At 51.0% G+C, this 20,040-nt stretch overlaps 1 protein-coding gene across 2 annotated transcripts; it reads right to left on the reverse strand.

The window, feature by feature from the left end:
- Positions 1-336: 336 nt before the first annotated feature.
- TTL (tubulin tyrosine ligase) lies at positions 337-18,180 on the reverse strand. 2 transcript variants are annotated; one of them, XR_012628322.1, is made up of 8 exons: positions 17,848-18,180; positions 13,268-13,346; positions 11,301-11,533; positions 7,987-8,122; positions 7,623-7,892; positions 6,517-6,660; positions 4,176-4,343; positions 337-1,352 (listed from the first exon to the last, which is right to left on the reverse strand). XR_012628322.1 is itself a non-coding variant. In XM_074864192.1 (7 exons), exons 1-7 carry the CDS (start codon positions 18,002-18,004, stop codon positions 4,226-4,228), a joined length of 1,137 nt encoding a protein of 378 aa, XP_074720293.1. In that variant the 5' UTR covers positions 18,005-18,179; the 3' UTR covers positions 337-4,225. The 2 variants fall into 2 exon arrangements, 1 of the variants encoding a protein (XP_074720293.1); XM_074864192.1 differs by having other exon boundaries at positions 337-4,343; positions 17,848-18,179.
- Between the last annotated feature and the right edge of the window lie 1,860 nt (positions 18,181-20,040).

Consider the following 20,040-nt stretch of genomic DNA (forward strand, 5'->3'; position numbering starts at 1 on the left):
CCCCAGGGCCCCTGCAGCGGCAGTGAGGAAGCTCTGACACCCCGCTAGTCCACATCACTCCCTGCCACCTCCATGCCCCTGGACTCCCAAAACAGCCCCCCAACTCCCACCAGTGCTGGGACAGCCCTGGGGTGTGAGGCCAGCACCCCTCACACCATGCTGCTATCTCTCACATTTGTCTCCCCGAGGTGAGGAAACCTCCACCGTGGGACTGGGCCGGCTCCTGGAGTCCTGCATGGCAAGGGGGGCAACACTCGCCACAGGCACCCACAGGCAGGTTTCCAGGGGGACCTGACACCCCAGGGGCCCGCTGCCCTAAGGAAACACCGCAGGCTGTGGGGTTTGCACAATTTAATGATGGTTTAGGAGAGATGTGGATAGAGTCACCAGAGATCCACAAGCTCAGGCACCCACCGGCCCCACACGCACATGCTGACGTGAGAGCAGCTGGGGACACGAACCAGAGCCCGGCAGGCTGCCAGCTTGGCAGCACAGTATGTACCCCACCACTGTCTCAACACCAAGGTTTTCTGAGGGCTGCCATAGCAGACACTGTCAATGAGACATGATTATAAACCTACATATGGCACAGCATTGCTCTCCCGCGGGAGCGCTGCATGTGGAGAACAAGAAATGCTGGGAGCAGGGACATGCAAGCAGTCCTGAAGGGCGCTGGTCACAGCAGGACTGGGAAGCCAGGCCACCTGGATGAATCGGCTTTTAAGCCTTTATTAGACTTCTCCAGTGTTTTCTGCGGGCTGTGGCCAGCCACCAGATTTCGGCAGTAGTACAATAGCTGTTGCATGGTAATCATGACTAACTTGGTATGAGACAAGCCACATGGGAGTTACCGGAAACCCAGAGTCCAGCAGGACCAGACCCTGCTGGAAAACACAGCCAGAGCACCTGGGCCTGAAATCCTTCTTGGCTGACATGAAGGGATACAACTAAGACTAGAGACATTCTGCAATATGGTAGGTGTCTTCTGGAAACCCAGCACCATCCTTTGTGAAAGCTCAAGAAAGAGGAAGACCTTTTCTACTGACCTTTTAGCTGAAATAAGCTAGAAAACATTTATTGTTGTGTATTCCTAAAAAAAGAAACAAACAAAAGTCTCACAAGGGCTTGTGAGCATCACCTGCACAGTGCACCCACCGCTGCAATGCTCAGGCCTCAGCCATACATGCATCCTCTATTCCACCTTGTAGCTAATATTTTGGGCAAGACCTTAGGCACTGTGCTCTCTATCCTTTATCACTTACCTCCTGTGCTTTACCTTGGGGAGCACTTTGAAAGCAGGTGGTAAATACACACGATACCTGCTGTTTTCCTCCAAAGGCTGCTGCTTATTTCTGAAAAATTCAGCAAACAAACCAACGATTAAAGCATCCCTGAATCACCATCTTCCCCAAGTCCAGCTAAAAAGGCAGGGTATGAACAGCTGCATCGCCTGTGGTCGTGGCTCTACCACCAAGCTGAAGTCCCACTTGCTGAGCAGCAATAATGGCCAGCTGCTGACCTGCCACAACGCAATCCGAGGTGAAAAGGCCTTGGAGTTAGGCAGAGGCTCCTGAGTCACCGCTCCTCCTGGCGGTACCAGCTGCTCCAGGGGGGGCTGCTGCTTCTGCCTGCATCCAGGCAGCTTTCTTGCCCTTATCCCACTACGTTGGAAATCTTGTGTTACTGTGAAGTAAGGGAGTGATTCGGTTTTTTAATTTCCCTTTTGAGGGGTAAAGAAGGATGGGTCTAGCACCCCAGAAAATAAGCATTTCTCATTTCATTATGATGGGGAAAATTTTCTCACTTCATGCTCTGCTCTCATCTGCCCTAGAGCTTGCAAGAGCCCACCGTCTTCTCTGTCACCTCAGGCACATCCTGGACCAGAGCAGATCTTCCCTTTGCTAGGCAAAAAGGTGTAATTTTTAAGCTCACACGAGATAACATGAAAATGCCCATGGAGATGTGGTGAAGTTTACAAGTTGAGTAACAACCATTACAGCCTACATTTTACCTTGGAGTGTTACCACAACACTTTACCTGGCCTGCAGTGAAATTTTGACACTTATGTGCTATCATAAGGTTAGAAAACCCAACCGGTCCTCTCTCCATACCCCTCTCCCAGCTAATCACCCAGTGCTTCCTGTCTCATGAACTGATGCATTCACAGTCCTCCTTCTTGAACACCCATGAGGCCCAAACCCAGAGACCAGACCCGGCACTCGGGGTCTCACTGGAAGTGAAGCCACCCGCCAGCACTTGCAGTGCAGGGGAACAAAGCCGCAGCCCCGTTTTCACACAGCTCCTGCTGCCTGTCAATTCTCAGCATGCACCAGTGCACCCTGTGTTCGCCACACTCCCTGAAGATGCGGATCCACACCGTGCTTCAGGGTGTTGACAACTTCAGAGGTGCTTGTGTGGCTCTTTGGGATGCGCCCTCTCTCTGATGCTTCAGTGGGGTTTTGCTAAGCACTCCGTTCCCTCCTGGATTTGAGTGGCCCTATGTGAAATGGTGCCACTGGTGGATTCGCAGCATGTTGCAACAAATTTCCATCCCATGACAGCACGATCAAAATGTATCACTCCAAGGAGGCCTGGTCACTTCAGTCCTGACTACAAAAAGGTGCCAGGATCATCTACTGGCACGAAGACCTCTGAAATCTCCGTCATGAGCAAAGATGAGTATATCAAAGCGCTAGGATCTTCTGAAGGAGGCAGAAATCCCATTGCATGATTCACTTCGCATTACACACAGGCAGCCACAAGCTTGTAACCTCCACAATATCTTCTTGTTTGTTTGTTTTGGGTAAGAGGAACCAGTTTATTTTGGTGCCAACCATCTCTCCCTGCCAGAGGCAGCAGAACACAGCCCTGAACACCCTCCACAGAGCCCACTGCTGTTACAAGTGCCACTGTGCTCTGCAAAGAGCTCTAGCTTAGGAGGGATGTGCTGGGCTCACACTGAAAATTCAGATACACTTCACAGTGTGGGCAATAAGCCAGGGATTTAGGTTATACTCAAAGTAGATGTTAGCTCTGGAATTCAGGGATCTCAAGGAATTTAACCTCCCCTGCCCCCCAAAACACCTTGCCTTGCCAGCTGTGTGGAAAATCTATACACAAGGAATCTTTCTCCTGGTCTATAAAACCTCACCCACCTTCCCCCTAGCTGGGACTGAGCTGCGGACTGTGTTCAGGGCAGAAAATTGCAATATTCGTCAAATGGAGGAGAATAAGATTGGCTGGACCAAATGGGATAAAAATTATTTGGGTTAAAAGGTTTCAGATTCAGGCCTCAAATGCATCAAGGTGAAAGCTGAGAAGAACCTAAATTCACTGCAGTGTCTCAGAAGAAACTGCGGAGATTGGGTTTCTGCTATTTCAAACACTCAGCACAAAAGTGATGCTAGAAATCCTACAGCCTGCTGGTGAGCACCAAGGGGGTCTCTCTACCTCTTTTAAACAGAATCCAACTGCATCAGACTGGGATGGACACTGATTCAAATCTCATTAGGAAAAGGGATAGCTATAAATAAACAAAACTCCCTTCCTTGCTTGGGTTAATTCACCGCCTGCAGTTCAGCAACCTTTTGCCAGCTGTTGCCTGGGTGTTCAGCCAACCAGCTTGGAAAATGACCTAAGAAAACTGAATTCTTGGTGTTCCTGATTTTAGGCATCCTGCGATGCAAGAGAGCTTGCTCCTTTCTACGTAATAGAGCAGGAACAAAGGAAAGGAGTCACCTATTTGGAGCTGAGCTAAGGCACTAATGATGCAGTAGGTGAGGAAAGAAGAAACACAGCGGGAGGAGGACAACTTCCCAGCCATGATGACCCAGAAGATCATCGTACTCTTCACTTAATTCCCTTAAAAAACCCGATGTTATCTCTATAGAAAAGGAGGAGCTAATACAGTATTACAGTATCCCTGTTGGGGTTTCATTTTAAGGTTATTTTGTTGTTCTCCCAGAGAGATTTGTTTCAGATATCAAAGTCACACGAGCTGTTTCTAAAGTGGATTTTGGTGAATGCTGGCAGAGTTACCTGAGCAGCTCTGGCTCATTGCAGCTCTGTGTGGATGCCCGTTTTGTTGTTTTTCCCCGTAATTTCCCAGAAAATAAGAAGCCTGTCTCTATCACTTTTTGGCATGATACTGAGATAAGCCACTGAACTGTGCTGACCCGATGGGTGCAGTCTCTCCCTGTGGAAAGCAGAGGCATTCCTGTTGTCATCACAGCTTGATAAAGATCGATGATGGCTGGCTCGTCTTCTGCCCAGTGTCGTTGAGGGGGAAAACACTAGAGATGGCGACATCCACAATTCCTTGGCAGAGCTCTGCATACAGCTTCCTAAGAGACGAGAGAGAGAGAGAATCAGATGCCCAGCCAGGCATGACAAACCAGCAGGTCCCTGACCAATTTTTACATAGAGATGCATTTTCCCAGCAGGATCTACAACATCCTGCTCCTGTTACAGGTAGCTCCAGGATGGCAAACAGGAGGGTGACATCTCTTCCATCTCCTCCCCACCTACCCCAGCAACCATCTTCTTTTTCAATGGTGCTGCCATTCCCAATATTGCTCTCTGCCAGACAGGACCACAAAACATATTATCTGAGTTTAATGACAGAACAGGCTCCTGAGCAGAGTCTCCACGCCCTCAGGCCCCAGCTGAGTCATTGCAAGATGCATGGGGGGCAGACAACAGCTGAACAGCTGAGCACCCCCTGTACCGGCCTTCCAGCTCAGGGAGTGGTGATTATCACACCAGGTTCCGTTCATGTGGGGATGTGTCCCAGACGGACTACTCTGATGCATTCATTATTTGATGAAATGCTGCACTGGAGTGCAGCTGTGCACAGCAGCTTCTGACCAGGCACAGAGACCACAGCACCCTACGGAAGTGTGGGATGTTTTTCACCACAGCACAGCTCATGCAGAGCAGGATTAGGGAGAAGAGAGTCAAGGTGTTTGAGAAATGAGTTAACAATAGCTTCACTTTCTGCTAAATGAAATACATGTGTAATCTCCCTGAACATGCTGGCACCCGGAATGTTTTTAGTACCAAAGCTGTCTTTACTAGGATTAACAATGTCTTTCACCCTGTGCCTTTGAGGCTACATGATAGTAAGATGCTTTTTCAGCTCCTGGGAATGTTACTGCTTTCAGCAGCCGATTTGTCTCTTAAATGGGAACTGTGTGATACAGGTGCTATGAATTAGAAGTGCCCACAGAGACACAAAGCAAACAAGGCATTGCTGCAACCCAAATACACCCAGCAACAGCCAAATTCTACCCATGCAGCAACACAAGGAGGTGCAAGGCAGCATTGCATTACAGTGCACATAGTGAACAGGGCATCCTGGACACAGAAAGCTCCCTGCTGAACAGGCTGTCTGACCTGTATTTTTTGTCTACTGTTACTGATGATCTAATCTAATTTAATCTACATCTAATCTAATCTAATCTAATCTAATTCTAATGTAGTGATGTACAGCCTGTTCTGTTTTGCTGGGCTTGTATACAATACAGATGCCCATTTAGCAAAGATTTCCAGTCTCCCACAGTTGTCTCAATCCCATAATACAGCACCTCCCACTGTGCCTACATAGAGATGCTCATGGCCACAGCTGTTTGGCTGTCTCAGCCTCCCTGTGGCTGGTGGAGGCTTTCATCCAATGTCTGCAGCATCCACAGTGGGCTCTGGGGTCCTGATGCCTGCAAATTCAGTCACTCACTTCTAGCTGCTGCCCTTAACGCTATTCATTTATCCTGTGTTCAGGTAAAGACCAGCCACCAGTGGCTCCACAAGAGAGACTGAGAAACAACCTGACCCCCAAAGTGTTAATTCTGCAATGCAACTTCAACCCAACAGTGTCAATAAATGTCCTGGTTTAACCAGGATAGGGTTAAGTTTCCCCAGCAGTGGGGGGGGGGAGCTCTAGCCGGGTTATTCAGATACCATGCGGATGTCACATCCTGGCAGGTCACATTTTTCCTGGCGGGGAGCGAGGTGCACTCGTGGTTTTGTACATCGTGTTTCAAACTGCTGTATTTGGTAGCTATTTTGCTCTGTTCATTGCTATCACTATTACTGTTATTGTTATTGTTGTTGTTTGTTGTGTTGCTATTGCACTGTTGTATTAAACCTTTCCTTATTTCAGTCTTGGGGCTTTGTATTTCACTCCCTTTGTGGGGGAGGGGCAGCGGCCGCGTGGTGTCAGACCCCGGCAGGGGCTAAACCACAACAATAAAAATGACCCAAGTTATATTGAAACTCATTTGTCCAAAACCTGAGGTTAGTGCCCCATCACACATGGGAAAGAAGCTGGAGGATACCAAACACAGAGAAAGAGCAACGTATTTAAATCAGCTGGCACTTAGAGCAGTGAGTTAGCCTGGAAAACTTCCCTGCTATTCACTTTCTTCCACCTTTTTCACTTGGAGCTGGGACACAGCCATTCTCTGGGTGAAGCATGTGAATGGTGGCATCGCAAGGGTATTACAGAAACTAATTACTCACTGGGCACACGCTGGGGCCCCGTTGACTTCTATCAGCCAGACCTTCAGCTCCTCATCCACCATAAAGTCAAAGCCAAAGAGCTGGAAGCTCTGGTAGTGAAGATGCTTCGTGCTGATTGCAGGCTCTATACACATAAGGCAGCTTCTGCGAAAGGAAAACCAGAGACCCAATATTAAAAGCCCTGTGGACATACCTGTTGCACTGCAGCTTCTGAGGGCATGTGCATAGCACAGTTAAGGGGAGTGGTGCCCTGTTACCCTGGGACTGCCCCAAATTACAAGCTATATCCAACACACGTCATGGTAATCAGGTCACTCCAAGTGAGATTGTGCAACCATCAAAACACATGTGGGGACACCCCTGAGTGAACTCCTGAAGAGCAGCATCCACCCTCACTACTGGATTGGGCAAGTTGAAAACATGATGTGCAATTAGAGCCTGGAGCAGAAGGCAGAGCCACAAAGGGCTGCACCAGGTCCCCAAGGAACTGCCACTGAGAGCTCATCTGCCTTCGAGTTCCTCAAAGATTGCATCATGTCTTTTTGGCATAACAGCAGTGGAGTACTTGCAAAGTAAATTCTGCCATGAAGGATCACTTTATCAAGACCTGGATTCTCTGAGGCACCATGATCTCTTAAGATTTCTCTCCAGGCATTTTCCGTGCCCAGGAGGTAGCCGGTTCTGTGTGGACTGGGTAAGACGATGTATGCCAACGAGATGTGCTGCTGCGTGCTGATGGTGGAGGAAGCAGTGAGATCCTGCAGACTTGATTCTGGATTCATTTCCCCTCTTACACCTTGTCTTTTTTAACCTCAACCTCACCCAGCCCTGTCTTTCAACCTACCCTCTCTGCTTACCAAGTGATCTCACTCCATCCTTCTCCAGCCACACCTGCCAAACTGCAGACACACTGTCACATACCTTTGAGAGAACAGCACCCATGGAGGTCTCTTTTCATTGAGCAATGACATTGGGGTGTTTATGGCTTTATCTTAAATTTATGCAACCGAAACCCTTCCCTTGTTGATCTGTCTGCTTCCCCAGCCGTGTCTGTACACATTCCCTGTCACTGAAGGTTTATGCTCCCCTAGGCAACAGGCAGCTACCTTATTATGTGTTTGATTTGCAGTAAGATGCTATTCTCAAGCGTTGTATTCAGGGCATCCATCAGATACTGGTTGAACTCCTCGAAGAACATTTCATTCCCTTCCTCATACCGCCCATAGTTTTTGGAATATTCCTTCTGAATGCAGTGATTGGTCAAGTGGCAGGTTTTGTCCTGGAAATTAGCACTGTTATATGGTTCGGAAGAGGTCCGCAGGACACCCTCTCTGTAGAGGTAGATATTATATTGATGATCCACGAGAACCCAGCTCCTGGGGGGCGAAAGAACAAACTCTAGTCTCACTGGCTTAGAAAGAAACAGCACAAAAATGAAACCAGTATTATTACAAAAGCAGAAAAGGTTACCTGATGTCAAACTTGCGATGTCCTGGCTCTAAAAGCAGAGGCTTCTCCAGGTATTTCTGAATCACATGTACTTGTCCCTGCTCATCGATGAAGTCCAGGAGTTCTGCAGCCTCTGAAGAAATCAGGATGCCTTCCCCTGGCACAGAAAGACAAAGACAGAATTAGGTAGATGATCCTCCCACCTTTGCTGGAGCTCTTTCATGGCCCAAGTGGACCATGACTCATTTGCTCAAAAAGCCATTGACATGCATGAACCCATGACTCCAGGGCTGGTTGGTACCCAAGCGATGTCATGTTTGCTCAGTGTCAGACATCGAATCTGCAGAGGGATCTCCCTGTTGCCATGCCACTGGGCATCTGCTCCCTCGTAACTGGTGCGAATGCAAATGGGAACCAAGGGTACCTGAAATAGCATGGCCTGCCTGGGGCTTGTCTGCAGAGGGGCAGCTATTCAGGTGTGAGTCAATGCACAGCAGACAGGGACCTTGGCAAGCAGTGAGGCAGCTGCTTGGTTTGGGGAATCTTGTTTCCTTTTCCAGTGTTTTTTCCCAGCTGGGCTCAGGGGGTTGGGCACGTTCAGCACTTGTTGAATTTTGTTTGGATTTTCCCTGCTTTTCAGCAGTTTGGAGAACAGGGATTCTTGCAGTTTGTGAGATTTTTCTTTTTTTTTTTCTTTTTTTTTTTTAATTTGGGGAGGGAGGTATGTGGGTTTTTATCCTAGACTCAGACTTTCTCCCCCTGCCTGGCTGCTTCGGCTGCCAGAGGCAGTCATACGTGCACACTTGCACAGAGTTTCCCTACTCGCAGAGTTCATTTAAGTTACTATTAAAATCATTGCTGCATTAGGAAAAGAATTATTTCAAAGTGTTCAGCCATGTAGTCAGTGTTTTCCTCTGCTGTGGAAGCTCTGCATTAAAGAAGTTAGATGTGCTGTTTAAATACTGCCACATTTTGACTGAAGCTGTCACTGTTCATTTCTTGCAAGAGTCCAAATCTGAAACCACTGTTGCAGAGCAATGAAAAGAGAACATATCCCTTCTGGGATTTGATAAAGGGATGGCAGGGTGCCACACAAGGGATAAACCACCTCAGGTAAAATTATATAACGCTTCTCTGGCACTATGTCCAGTCTTCAGGCATTTAGTTAACCTTTTGGACTAAAGCTGATGACTTAGTCTTAATTTTGTGCTGAGTGTTTTGGAGGAAATACTGAGTGAAAAGAAAGAAACACTCTTCAAGTGGGCATTAGGGGGAGAACACAGGTTTGGAGCACAGACAGGGTTTGACAGGATCATCCCAGGGAAAATGTTCCTAGCTGTGACTTCTGAAGGTCTCTGTCAACACAGCCCTGCAGGTACTTTCACTGGTCCATGCTTTGCATACCCATGAGTCACAGCTTCCCAGCCCTACTGACCCCCTACCTATCCTAGTGTCCTCTACTGAAAGGAAGTCCTTTCATCAAAGAATCTCTCAGTCATGTTTTATGTGGAGGGCAAGATTTTTAGTCCCCTGATCACAGCAGAGCCAGGCAGAAACTTGCATTGGTACAACTGCAGACTGCACCAGGGGAAGGAGTGAAACAACACCTCTGTAAGCCAGCAAAGCCCCTGCAGTGGGAAGATCAGCAGGCACCCGTTCTGCACTGGACAGACGGTGAATCAAGGGGCAAGGTTAGCTTATCTGTGCACCTCGTCAACAACCCAGTGAGGGAGCAAAGCAGCTTATGTGGGGCAGCCGTCCATTCTCCCAAAGAAAACATCAAAACCTCTAGACACAGTTGAAATATCTCTCAACTTCTAAGTCAGGACATCCTAAACCTTTAATTTTCTTTTTACTGATGGGACTGCCAAGCTTCCACTAGACCTGTTCTGAGTCAGGGGCAGTGCCTGAGCTGGATCTGCCTTGGCAATTAGTGTCGACAAGCTTTCTACTTCATCAGAAGTAATCCCCAGACATGTAACTTCCCTCTACAAGATTAACATGGGGCTCTGATTTCCGCTTTAATTCCCAGCTTGAGTTCTGCAGGACACTGATGAATATGGAAGGTTACTCTGCTTTAATGCAGAAATGATGAGATATCACTTGAATAAAAGTACGTGGAGAGTTTAAAGCTCTCCATCCTGCAGCGAGCCACAGCATGGCCTTTTCAATTGCCCAGATTGAGACTTGCCAGTTATACCACACAGAAACACATTCTCTCACTGGCATAACGAAAGGACTCATGTCCCCTTCCTCCCTGATGAAAATAAGCTTACTCTTCTGATGCTTCTTGTTAACACAGCCAAGACAGCAGAGCATTTTAGGAAGTCAGCACAAAGGACAGTTTTATCACGCAGCCTCTCTGCAGCCACCTCTGGCTTTCACATTCTCTGGTGATTTTTGTAAGACTGCATCAAAAGTGACTCTGAAAATATGAACAATATATGTGGGCTTTTTCCCTTTGAAAAGACCAGGTCCTTTCTCAGGCTGGGCTCTGCTGCCTGGGGTCTGCACACACGGCAAGGCAAGTTTTCAAAATGCCATTCTGACAATGTGCCCGTGATACTGCTGCAATTGACAGACAGCACAGAGTTACCAAAGCATTACATCTATAGCTGTGTCCAGCTATCTCATCTAATAGATCATTATTTCTGTAGAGCGGGCGATGCAATGACCCTGGAACAAGGAAGGACACACTATCACTCGGGTATCTATTGCCTTATTCAAATTAAAGGGACATACAGACATTGCATTGCTTGTCTTTGCTCTGGTACCTTCCCCTGAGCCTTGCGTGCAATTTCAATGCACTCAGCCAGTCTCTCAGTGTGACCACGGGTAGGCCATCAGCACCAGGCATCTGGGTTCGGTTGAAAGACAAGCAGCAGTATGTCTGCCCAGGTGAAACCAGGCTTAGCTGCACCATGGACAGCTGGGCTCCTTGCTCTTGAAGGCTGCTGTCCTGCCTGCTGCCTTCCTCCCCATATCCTGTTCTGCTCCGTTATCTACTGCTCTCCACATTCCCCTTGCCTGCTGGTCCCTGCTGCATTCTCTCTGCAGCAAACTGTTCCACATTTTGAGGCACATGTGTAGAAAAGTGGAGGTCCTTTTGCTGCCATCCATGTCCTAGGTAGTATGTGCATGTTACAATGCTTGTCAGGAGCCCTGTGCCACCAAGCAGACAAAGGAAGAGCCCTATGCTGGCTTGACTGCCAGTTGGTAGGTGAAGGCTCTTATAGGCTAGGTATCAGCTGGGCTCAGCCAAACCCCAGGACTCTACCAATCAAGTAAAGAGTAAGAAATAATGAGAAGGTGGCTCGTTTTGCTGGAGAATGAACCTTTGGCACCGGCTGAGGACTTGGCGATCCACACGTTGCCTTCTTTGTCTTCCCGCCGCCTGTTGTAAGCTGCCAAGAAGACTTCCCGCTCATCTGTCCTTGTGTTGTTTATGAGATGGCGAATTCCATTCTGTGCTGGAGCCACCGGGGTCTTCAAGTTTGTTGGGTAAATCACATACGACTCAGGGAACCACGTGCAGGACTCTGATAGTTCAGGGCTTGTCTTGATAAGCCTGGGTGAAGAGAGATAGGCTGTTAATCTCTAGAGTGTTCCCACCTGTGTGGACATCATTTAGTAAGTAAAAATAATCACTAACTGGGCTCTTTCACTCGGTGATGAATAGCAGCTTGCAGACAGTCTGTGCTAAATTATATTTTCCTTAGACACTTGAAATTAAGGTTTCCTTAAAGATATCATGGCAACTCCAACCTGCAGCCAAGCACTGCTCTTTGAATCAGACCTGCATGCTTTCATTAAACGTTTTGTACACACTATGGATATCATGAAACAATCAGCAGAGAAGTTTCCATGTAACTAGAACATTCCCTGCATCAGCTCTGCACAAGGGAACTAAGGAGGTGTTGTTTGCTCACACGGAATGGGGCAGGAAGGATGCTGTGATCACAACACGCAAAAGGGAAGGCAGAGCAGTAATGTTCTCTGTGCTGGTGCTTAGCTCTTAATCCCATCCCCACTGAGATCTGATCAGGTGTCCCAGTTGTGGATGAAGACCACTGAAAGCAAGGACACAGCTACACGTTTCATGTCCCAAGGTATCTGGGACCCCCCTTGCATTGTTACAGAAATCCTTTAACAGCATCATGCAGTCTCTGATCTCTCCTACCAGTAATGTCTAGAGATGCCAACAAACTCCTGTTAGCAGAGCCCAGGCCTGTTTTCTTTCAGAGTCAAGGGAGCTGCCTGCCTCGTTGAATGCTCACCGTGTGCTCTGCTTAAGGCCAAAAGCAGAGCTCATGACTTAGTGACTCTCTCTGTGCATTTGTGCCTCTCTGTTGAAACGGCAGTCAGTCTGTGACACCCTGGGAGCCCTGAGGAATGTCATCTGTGGTCCCTTGGGTTCGTAAGTAGCTTGATGCATGGTTGACCCCACAGTTAGAAAGGTCAGCCAAGCTTCAGGAGAGAAAAACAGGTGCACAGGCACTTTCAGCACTGCCTCTAGACCATGGGCTGCAGAGAAATCCAGCTGGGGAGCACCTTGAGCACTTGTTTAAAAAATACCCTGCCAGGTCCTGACAAACACCATCACCACTGTAAAGAAAGCAATTGGGAACAGGTTCTTCGCAGGCGAAGGAGAGGGCTTTGATCAGCACATGCAGTCTGCAGGACTCCATCAGCAAGAGGCAGCACAGACACTAACATGGAATCAAACGCTTGAAGGAGACCAAGAGCTCTGACACAAAGATGCCCTAATGGCCAGAGAGTTTGCACAGGCATGAAGGTTATCTACAATGAAAGCTCATCCACATTTCCCCAGGAGGCCCTGGCACAACTAGTCATGCAGAAATAACTTCCAGAGCTTTTCCTGAAGATGTCTCCAAGCATTTGTTTGACAAACAAATCTGATTAGCTAAAGGCATATTAGTGTCTCATCTCCGCATGAAACAGAGAATAAAAGGAGTAGGTTTTAATTAAATGTCTACAGGAAAAAGAGCAGATATGTTCGGGTTTTTTTTTTCTTTTGATTGGGTTCTAATCTGATTCAATACACTCTATGGTTTCAAGCAGATGTAATTCAGTGAAAATGGTATTTCCCCTGAAGTTACAAAGAGGCCTTTGTACACAGAGATAGCTCTAGAGACCAGCACAGGAGTCTGAAGACAGCACATGCTAAGACACTCCCAGGGCAGCTGTTCTGTGAAATACCCTCCAAACAGGTTCAACACTTGACAATGGTTAGAAGAAAAGTTTCTGCCAATCCCATGTAACATTTCCGTGAGTTTCTTACTTCACCAGAGATGCTTTGCGGCACAGCTTGTCTGCTCCCCTGTAGTAATTCACCAGCTGCACAAGTCCGGGTTCATGGCCTAAAAAGGGAAACAAAGAGGTCAAACTTCTCAATTAACGAAGGAAAAACATCTGCCTGGTGCAAAGGACCTGTGCAGTAGGGAAGAGAAAGGAGGTTGTTTCCTTGTCCTGCATCACAGAAACAGGCTCTAAGCTGGTGATGGGTCCTATGGTTTCTTTCTTTTAGTTATGAAAAACCATGCATTTACTCAAGTCTGTTTTGAATGCGACACTTCCATTTTCCAAAGGAAAACAATAATTTCCTAATTCACACTGGGAACTGGCAGCACCACACAAAAATGTTCTCCATTTGCTGGTGGCAGTTTTTAAAAGCCAAGATTTCAGTTACTCTTAAATGCAGTAGGAGGATGCAGGGAGACACGCCACGATACAAATCACAGCCACGATCGTGGTCACGCCACGATCACAGCTTAGGGAAGGGCCTTGTTTCTTTGTCACGTACAGCAGGATTCCCTGTTGGACCTGGTATCACAAAACACTGTGAAACTTTAAAAGATTTGGAGTCTTGCTTCCCTCTGGCAGTTTGCAGCAAGTCCCCTTGGATATCTGGGGTGGGAAGGGACCTCTGGGGGTCTCTGCTCCAACCTCTTGTTCGGTCAAAGTCCGAGTAGCTCTAAGGATGAAGATCCTACTGCTTCTACAGGTCCTTGTCCCCGTAGTTGACTGCCATCTTGTGTCCCCCTGACTATCCTGATGGCCCCTGCTGGAGTCACTCGAGGGTATCTGTGCTTTTCTTGTAAAGTCCCAAACTGGTCCCAGTAACCAGCTGTGGCCTCACAAGCGCCAGAGTGCCAAATAGATGGGTACCTCCTTACCAATGCTGGGCTTCACACCACAGCCTGCCTGCCTTCACCTTCTCACACTACACAAACGCTTGTGCTCAGCTAGAAGCTCTCTGAGGGGACAGGATGGCAGCAGTTGTCTGAAGCATATTGCAGATCTGGGGAACACCACACAGCCTCTCCCACACAACCCATGCAGCCAAACATGGATGTGCAAGAGGCAAGCAATGCCTGGGGCAATACCTGGGTCATGGGTGACAACAACTGACAAAAGTATGGAAAACATGATGAAAAACTCTTCCGGTTTGAAATGACCTAGGACCAGGGGGATTCCCCAAGGGTGGCAGTTACTTCCATTTTCACCTTCTCTTTTTAAAAAAAATGCCTGTGGGAGTGATTTAGACCCTTGAAAAAGGATTCAGAGTTTTAGTTATCCTCCTCAGTGATTGCCTGGGAAAAAAGATCTGGAGCAAACATTACCTTAAAAACCAGGCACCTGCAAGATCACAGAGAGTGAATATCTGTTTCAACCCCAAAGTCATGGCCCTGAACTGGGTCACTATTTTATTCACAAATCTTTAAATATAAGATAGCTGAAAACCATCTTCCAGAAAAGATCTGTAACTTCAGGCACTTCAATATGCAGCCAGCACTGCCAGGCACTAATTTACTGAAAGAAATTAGTAAAAACCATCAAATTTCCTTCTGTTTCCAGTTTATTGTCTTTGCTTGGTTCCTGGAGGAACTGAGGTCCAGAAGGAGACACCACCACTCTGGGTGGGCTCTGCCCCACAGTGGTCAGTCCACCCTGTCACCAGTGATGGAGGAATGGGGCTGGTGAAAGGAGGAGGACAGCTGAAACCTGCTTTGAAACCACTGCTGTTGGATAGCTCTGACCTGCTGGGAGGCACATCCTCATTGGTTTCCTGAGCTTCTCCATGGAGCAGTGGGCTGTGATGTGGACCCCGGTGGTCAGCAAGGAGGGACCACGAGGCAGGAAGGGGACTCTCAGGCATGTTGTGAGGTCTGCACCATTAATTCAGCAGGGTTAAAAAGCTGCTAAGGCATTGACCAAACTGGCGATCCCTCTGTGGCTGGCAGGGCACAGTCCAGCATCCTCTACTCCATGAGGCCTCTGCAGCCTCTTCGTCCTTTCCCTCCCCCTTAGCACAAACTGCTTTTCCACTAGATACAGACTTAGATGCAGACACTCACAGCTTTAGGGCACAATCCCCCAAGAATTAGGGTATCAGCAGGAGCAACAGAATTTTCTGCAGCTGGACAGAAGCAGCAGTGGGTGCTGAGAGACCCCATGTCTACCCCTCTCCCACATCAAATGATCTAGCTTAGTCTGAGTAATGCAAATCCCTACAGTTCCCTGATTTAATCCCTGCTTCCACTGAGCAGAGCCTTTAGGAAAACCAAATCAAGCCAGCTTTGATGCAACGGTTGCTCAGGAGGACAGCTTTAGGAAGATGTACCAGAGAAGATACAGCTTTTCGGAAGATGTACCAAAATAACCATGTTATTTTTGGTCTGAATCCACTGATTTCAGGCAACCAGCTCCTGCTATGGGAAGATGGGTTAAAGAAGCCAGTGCCGAAGCATGGTCCCTCTCCACAGGTCATAGATGCATCTTGGCCGTGAGAAATGGTTTGAAGTTTTGGGCATCTCATGGCAACACATGCTGAAGGGCTCGCTGAAGCCCTTCCATCACCCCAGGGTTCTTTTCGAGGATGGAAGGGGTTAGTAAGAGATGGCCATGAGCCGGACGTGCTGTGCAGGCCCACTCACACCAAAGAAGTGTACTCATTCTGCAGTGAAGCCCGATGCCCACAGGCCCTGCCTGCTGGCCACGTTAAACCACAGGTCTGCTTGCTGTGCCTGGCTACAGCCTGTGTGAGCATCCTCACTGCTTAAGCCTCTCCTGCTGTTTCCCTGCCTGCTGCAGAAACCCGGACGCTGGGAGGTGACCAGATGGCATTGCCATGTGACGGGGACTTTCCACTCACAAACGCATGTGGAGACAAGGGAAGAGCTGCTGGAGCTGGTGACTTGCAAATTTGAAAGAGCAGCCAGCGCTGGGTCTCAACTGCAAGAAAGAGGCTGCAAAAGCTGTCCTGCCCCAGAGCTGCTGGGGTGAGGGCGCTCCTCCTGCTCTGACGTTTCTGCAGCCAGCAGCACTGCTGCAAAATTGCCCCAGGAAGGAAGAAACCAGGGCCAAGGACAGGGAGGGAGGCCAGAAGGGTCCTGCCAGCGTCGGATGCAGACACAGGGGACCGCAGGAGGGACACACACCTGCTCTGCTGTGGTTTGCAGCATCCTCATCCCAAACCTGCTCCGACAGTCCTGGTGACAGGAGCCAGCACAGCAGCTGGCACTGTGCGTGGCAACCTGCCAGCCTCGTGGCTCGGGCCAGCTCGCCCCCAGCCACGGGCAATGACGGTGCAGCTCTGCTCCCTGCTGCGCCCTACAACACTGCCAGTGCTGGGCTTGGCTCTCCCGGCTCGTGGGCAGCGCATGGCACTCTCCTTCCCTGCTCCTGGGCTCTTCCCCATACGGCGGGGCGGAGGACCAGGGTAACCCTGCTGACAGACCCGCCTGCCACAGGACAGGCAGTGCGCATGGCAGGCAGGGGACAAGCCCGTACAGGGAAGCTGGGGCTCCATGTGTTGGCAGTGTGACAGAGGGGGTCAGACAGCAGGGGAGAAGGTGGAGGTGTGGCATGGCGTGGCCTGGCCCCACACACACAGAAAGCGTCTGGAATAACCCCCACCCTGCTTCAAGAACGGACTAGACATGCTGTCACCCCCACCAAGCCCCCACAGAGGCTCATCTCCACCAGCCTCGGCTCCGGGGTGAGGGTTTGAGCGTGCCTGGCTCAGACCTGTTCCCCCACCTGTCCTAAACCACAGAAACACCCCCATAACATGTAAGCTCAGCACCACAACGTCCCAGCCCTACGCCAGGCAGGGGGATGCCACCGGCACTGCCGTGTTCCCCACGAACCCACGCGGAGTGACCGAAGCCTCCTGCAATGGTGAGAACGGCCCCAAGCGCGCTGCTGCGGGACATGGCAGGCAAGCCGGGAGGTGGAGGCTCCACTGGGACCCTGGGGGTCTGCGAGATGTGAGGGGGGGTAATCCTCGGGTGCCCTCTGCCCCACCCCACTGCTGCGCCACAGCACGGCCCCCAAGCCGGGCTGGGTGTTTTGGGGGGCACCACCCTCCGGGAGCTTGGGAGGGGGATCCTCTGAGCCCCGGCCGGTGGCAGCTCTTCCCGGCGGGGACAGCCGGTGCCCGGGCCGGGCCGGTTTCCGCAGAGAGCCCTGCGGGGGGCCGGGAAGCGGCTGCACGGAGACCCCAGTCCCCGCCCTTTGTTCTGGGCGCCGCAGCCGGGGCGGCCGCCAGGTCCCTGTGGGAGGGAGCCCAGCACACGGCCAGCCGCCGCTGCCCGCGGGGGGCATCCCCTGCCAAACTGCGGGGGACTCGGCCGGGGCACGCCCTGCCCCGTAGCCCCGCTGTCCGCAGGGGTGACGGGAGCCTGCGACGAGCCGTGGGGGACCGCACCCTGCGGCAGGGGACCCCGGTAGGCTCGGCGGGGCGGGAAGGGCACAACCGCAGCCCGGGGTGCGAGGGGGTGAGGCGGGGGGGGTGTGTGTCCGGCCCTGCTGCCAGCGCGGGGCGGCCGGGGGGGCACACAGACACATGACCCTTACCCAGCCTGCCGAAGGGGAGCCGGTTCCTCTCGCCCAGCATCAGGTTGAAGCGGGGGTTGTCCCTCCGGAGGCGCCGCCACTGCCCGCTGGCCAGCAGCAGCCGGCTCACCTCGGCGTACACGCTGCTGCCCTCGTCCCGCACCACGAAGGTGTACATGTCGGCGGGGAGCGGGGAGCGGGGGGCACCCCGCCCTACCCCCAGCGGCCCGAGGGGCCCCCCAGGCCCATGGGGCCCCGCCGCAACCCAGGCAGGGCCCTGCGCGGCCGCTGCCGCCCGCCCCGGCTCCGCATGGCCGGGACCGCCGCCCCCGCGAGCCTGCCCGGGGCGGGGTGGGGGTGGGAGGGCCGGGCGGGGCGGCGGGGCGCTGACCCGGAAGCAGAACCGCCTTCCCCCACCCCGGCAGTGATGTGGGGGGCGGGGCTGGGGCGGGCGCCCGGTCTGCGGCGACGGCGGGCTCTGGAGCCCGGGTTCCCCTCGCTGCTCCCCGGCGTGCCGCCGCCCGGGGCCGCCGTTGCTGCCCCGCTGTGGTCGTGCGGGCGCGGTTGGCCGCGGGGGCCCGCACAGGCTCGGTTCGGGCAGCGCCGCCGCCCGCCCGCTCCCCTCGCGGAATGTGGGCCCCCGCCGCGGGGCTGGGGCCGCCGTGCCTGCCCTGCAGCGGTCCCGGGGTGTTTGTGCCCGGCGTGCCATAAACCGAGCTGACACGCTCAGGAGAGAGATTGTATTTTATTCAGGCCTGGGTGCTCGGTGGACTTTTCCGCAGATCACGCCCACCTACAGCAGGTTTTCATGCTCCTTTTGTACACAAAAATCAGAGGTTAGTACTTTTCCAAACACGCCTGTTAGATACTGATTGGTTAGTGATTAGCATACAATTATAATACAGTTTACCTAATGCTTCCACTACTATGCATGCTCAGGGGAAGGGACTTAACCTGGGCAGGGGTCTTTTTGACCTGTGGGTGTGTTTTTTAGTATTATAATGAAGGTAGTTCACTTTCAGGGCAAAAGTTAGTTTCATTGCCAAGTTAAGTAATCCCAGACATTCACTTTCATGGTCCAGGATGTTCTGCTTATTGTCTAGGGTTTGGCAATCACAGAATCGTCTACGTTGGAAAAGACCTTGAAGATCATCCAGTCCAACCATTAACCTCACACTGACCGTTCCTAACTCCACCATATCCCTCAGCACTATGCCAACCCAGCTCTTAAACACCTCCAGGGATGGGGACTCCACCACCTCCCTGGGCAGCCCATTCCAACGCCTAACAACCCGTTCTGTAAAGAAATACTTCCTAATATCCAGTCTAAAAATCAAAGCTTGTTCTTAAAAATCTTATCAATAATCAAGGTTAGCTCAACCACCATTCAAAGTCTTGTTTGACCAGGTTTCAAAACCTTGTAATTGTCCCTATATGTGCGGTAACGATGGCTACCAGCACAGTTATTAACCGTGGCGATCAGCAAACGCGAGGTATGCTGTATGACTGTGGGCCCACAGCCTGGCAGGGCTGGTGGCACTCTGGTCTTGGGTCTCACCACTGGAGACACAGCCCCAGGCCAGTGCCTGGTCTGGCCTGGCCCTGGCCAGGGACCCCACGCAGCCTTGCACACCCGTGCGGGCTGCTGTCACCACAGCACAGGCACGGACGTCTGAGGCCTGTGGAGGTCAGCCAGCGTGCGGACAGTAGGCAACCATCCAGCAGGACCCAGAATGGGAACTACAGGAACCCCATGAAATTCAGGATGAAGGGGAGAGTCAGCAGTGAGAGGCTGGAGCTGGAGGGGCTGTGTGAAGCAGGCCCTCGGGGTGCAGTGGGAAAGCCCTGAGCCCCTACAAACAGGGGCATGGACGGGAGGTGGAGGGAAGGGGGTGTTGCCCCCAGCTCAGTGCTCATCAGACTGCATCCAGGTACTGTGTCCAGTTCAAGAAGGATGTTGATAGACCAGTGATAAACTGCTGCTGAAGGAGGGCACCAAGTGAGGAAAGCGAGAGGTTGTCTCCTTCGCTCTGCTCCCTCAGATCTCCATTGGAGGGTCCATGTCCAGGGGTGACACAGTGCTCTGAGCCATGCAACACTGGATTCTCCTCTTCTTAACCTAGTTGACTCTTCAAACCACATTTTTCTTGATATCTTTTAGTTTTTCTAAAGATGCATTCTTATCTTCTTGGGCATTGTTACCTATTTTGGTTT

Source organism: Strix uralensis, chromosome 3 (assembly GCF_047716275.1).
Source record: "Strix uralensis isolate ZFMK-TIS-50842 chromosome 3, bStrUra1, whole genome shotgun sequence".
Classification (NCBI taxonomy): domain Eukaryota; kingdom Metazoa; phylum Chordata; class Aves; order Strigiformes; family Strigidae; genus Strix; species Strix uralensis.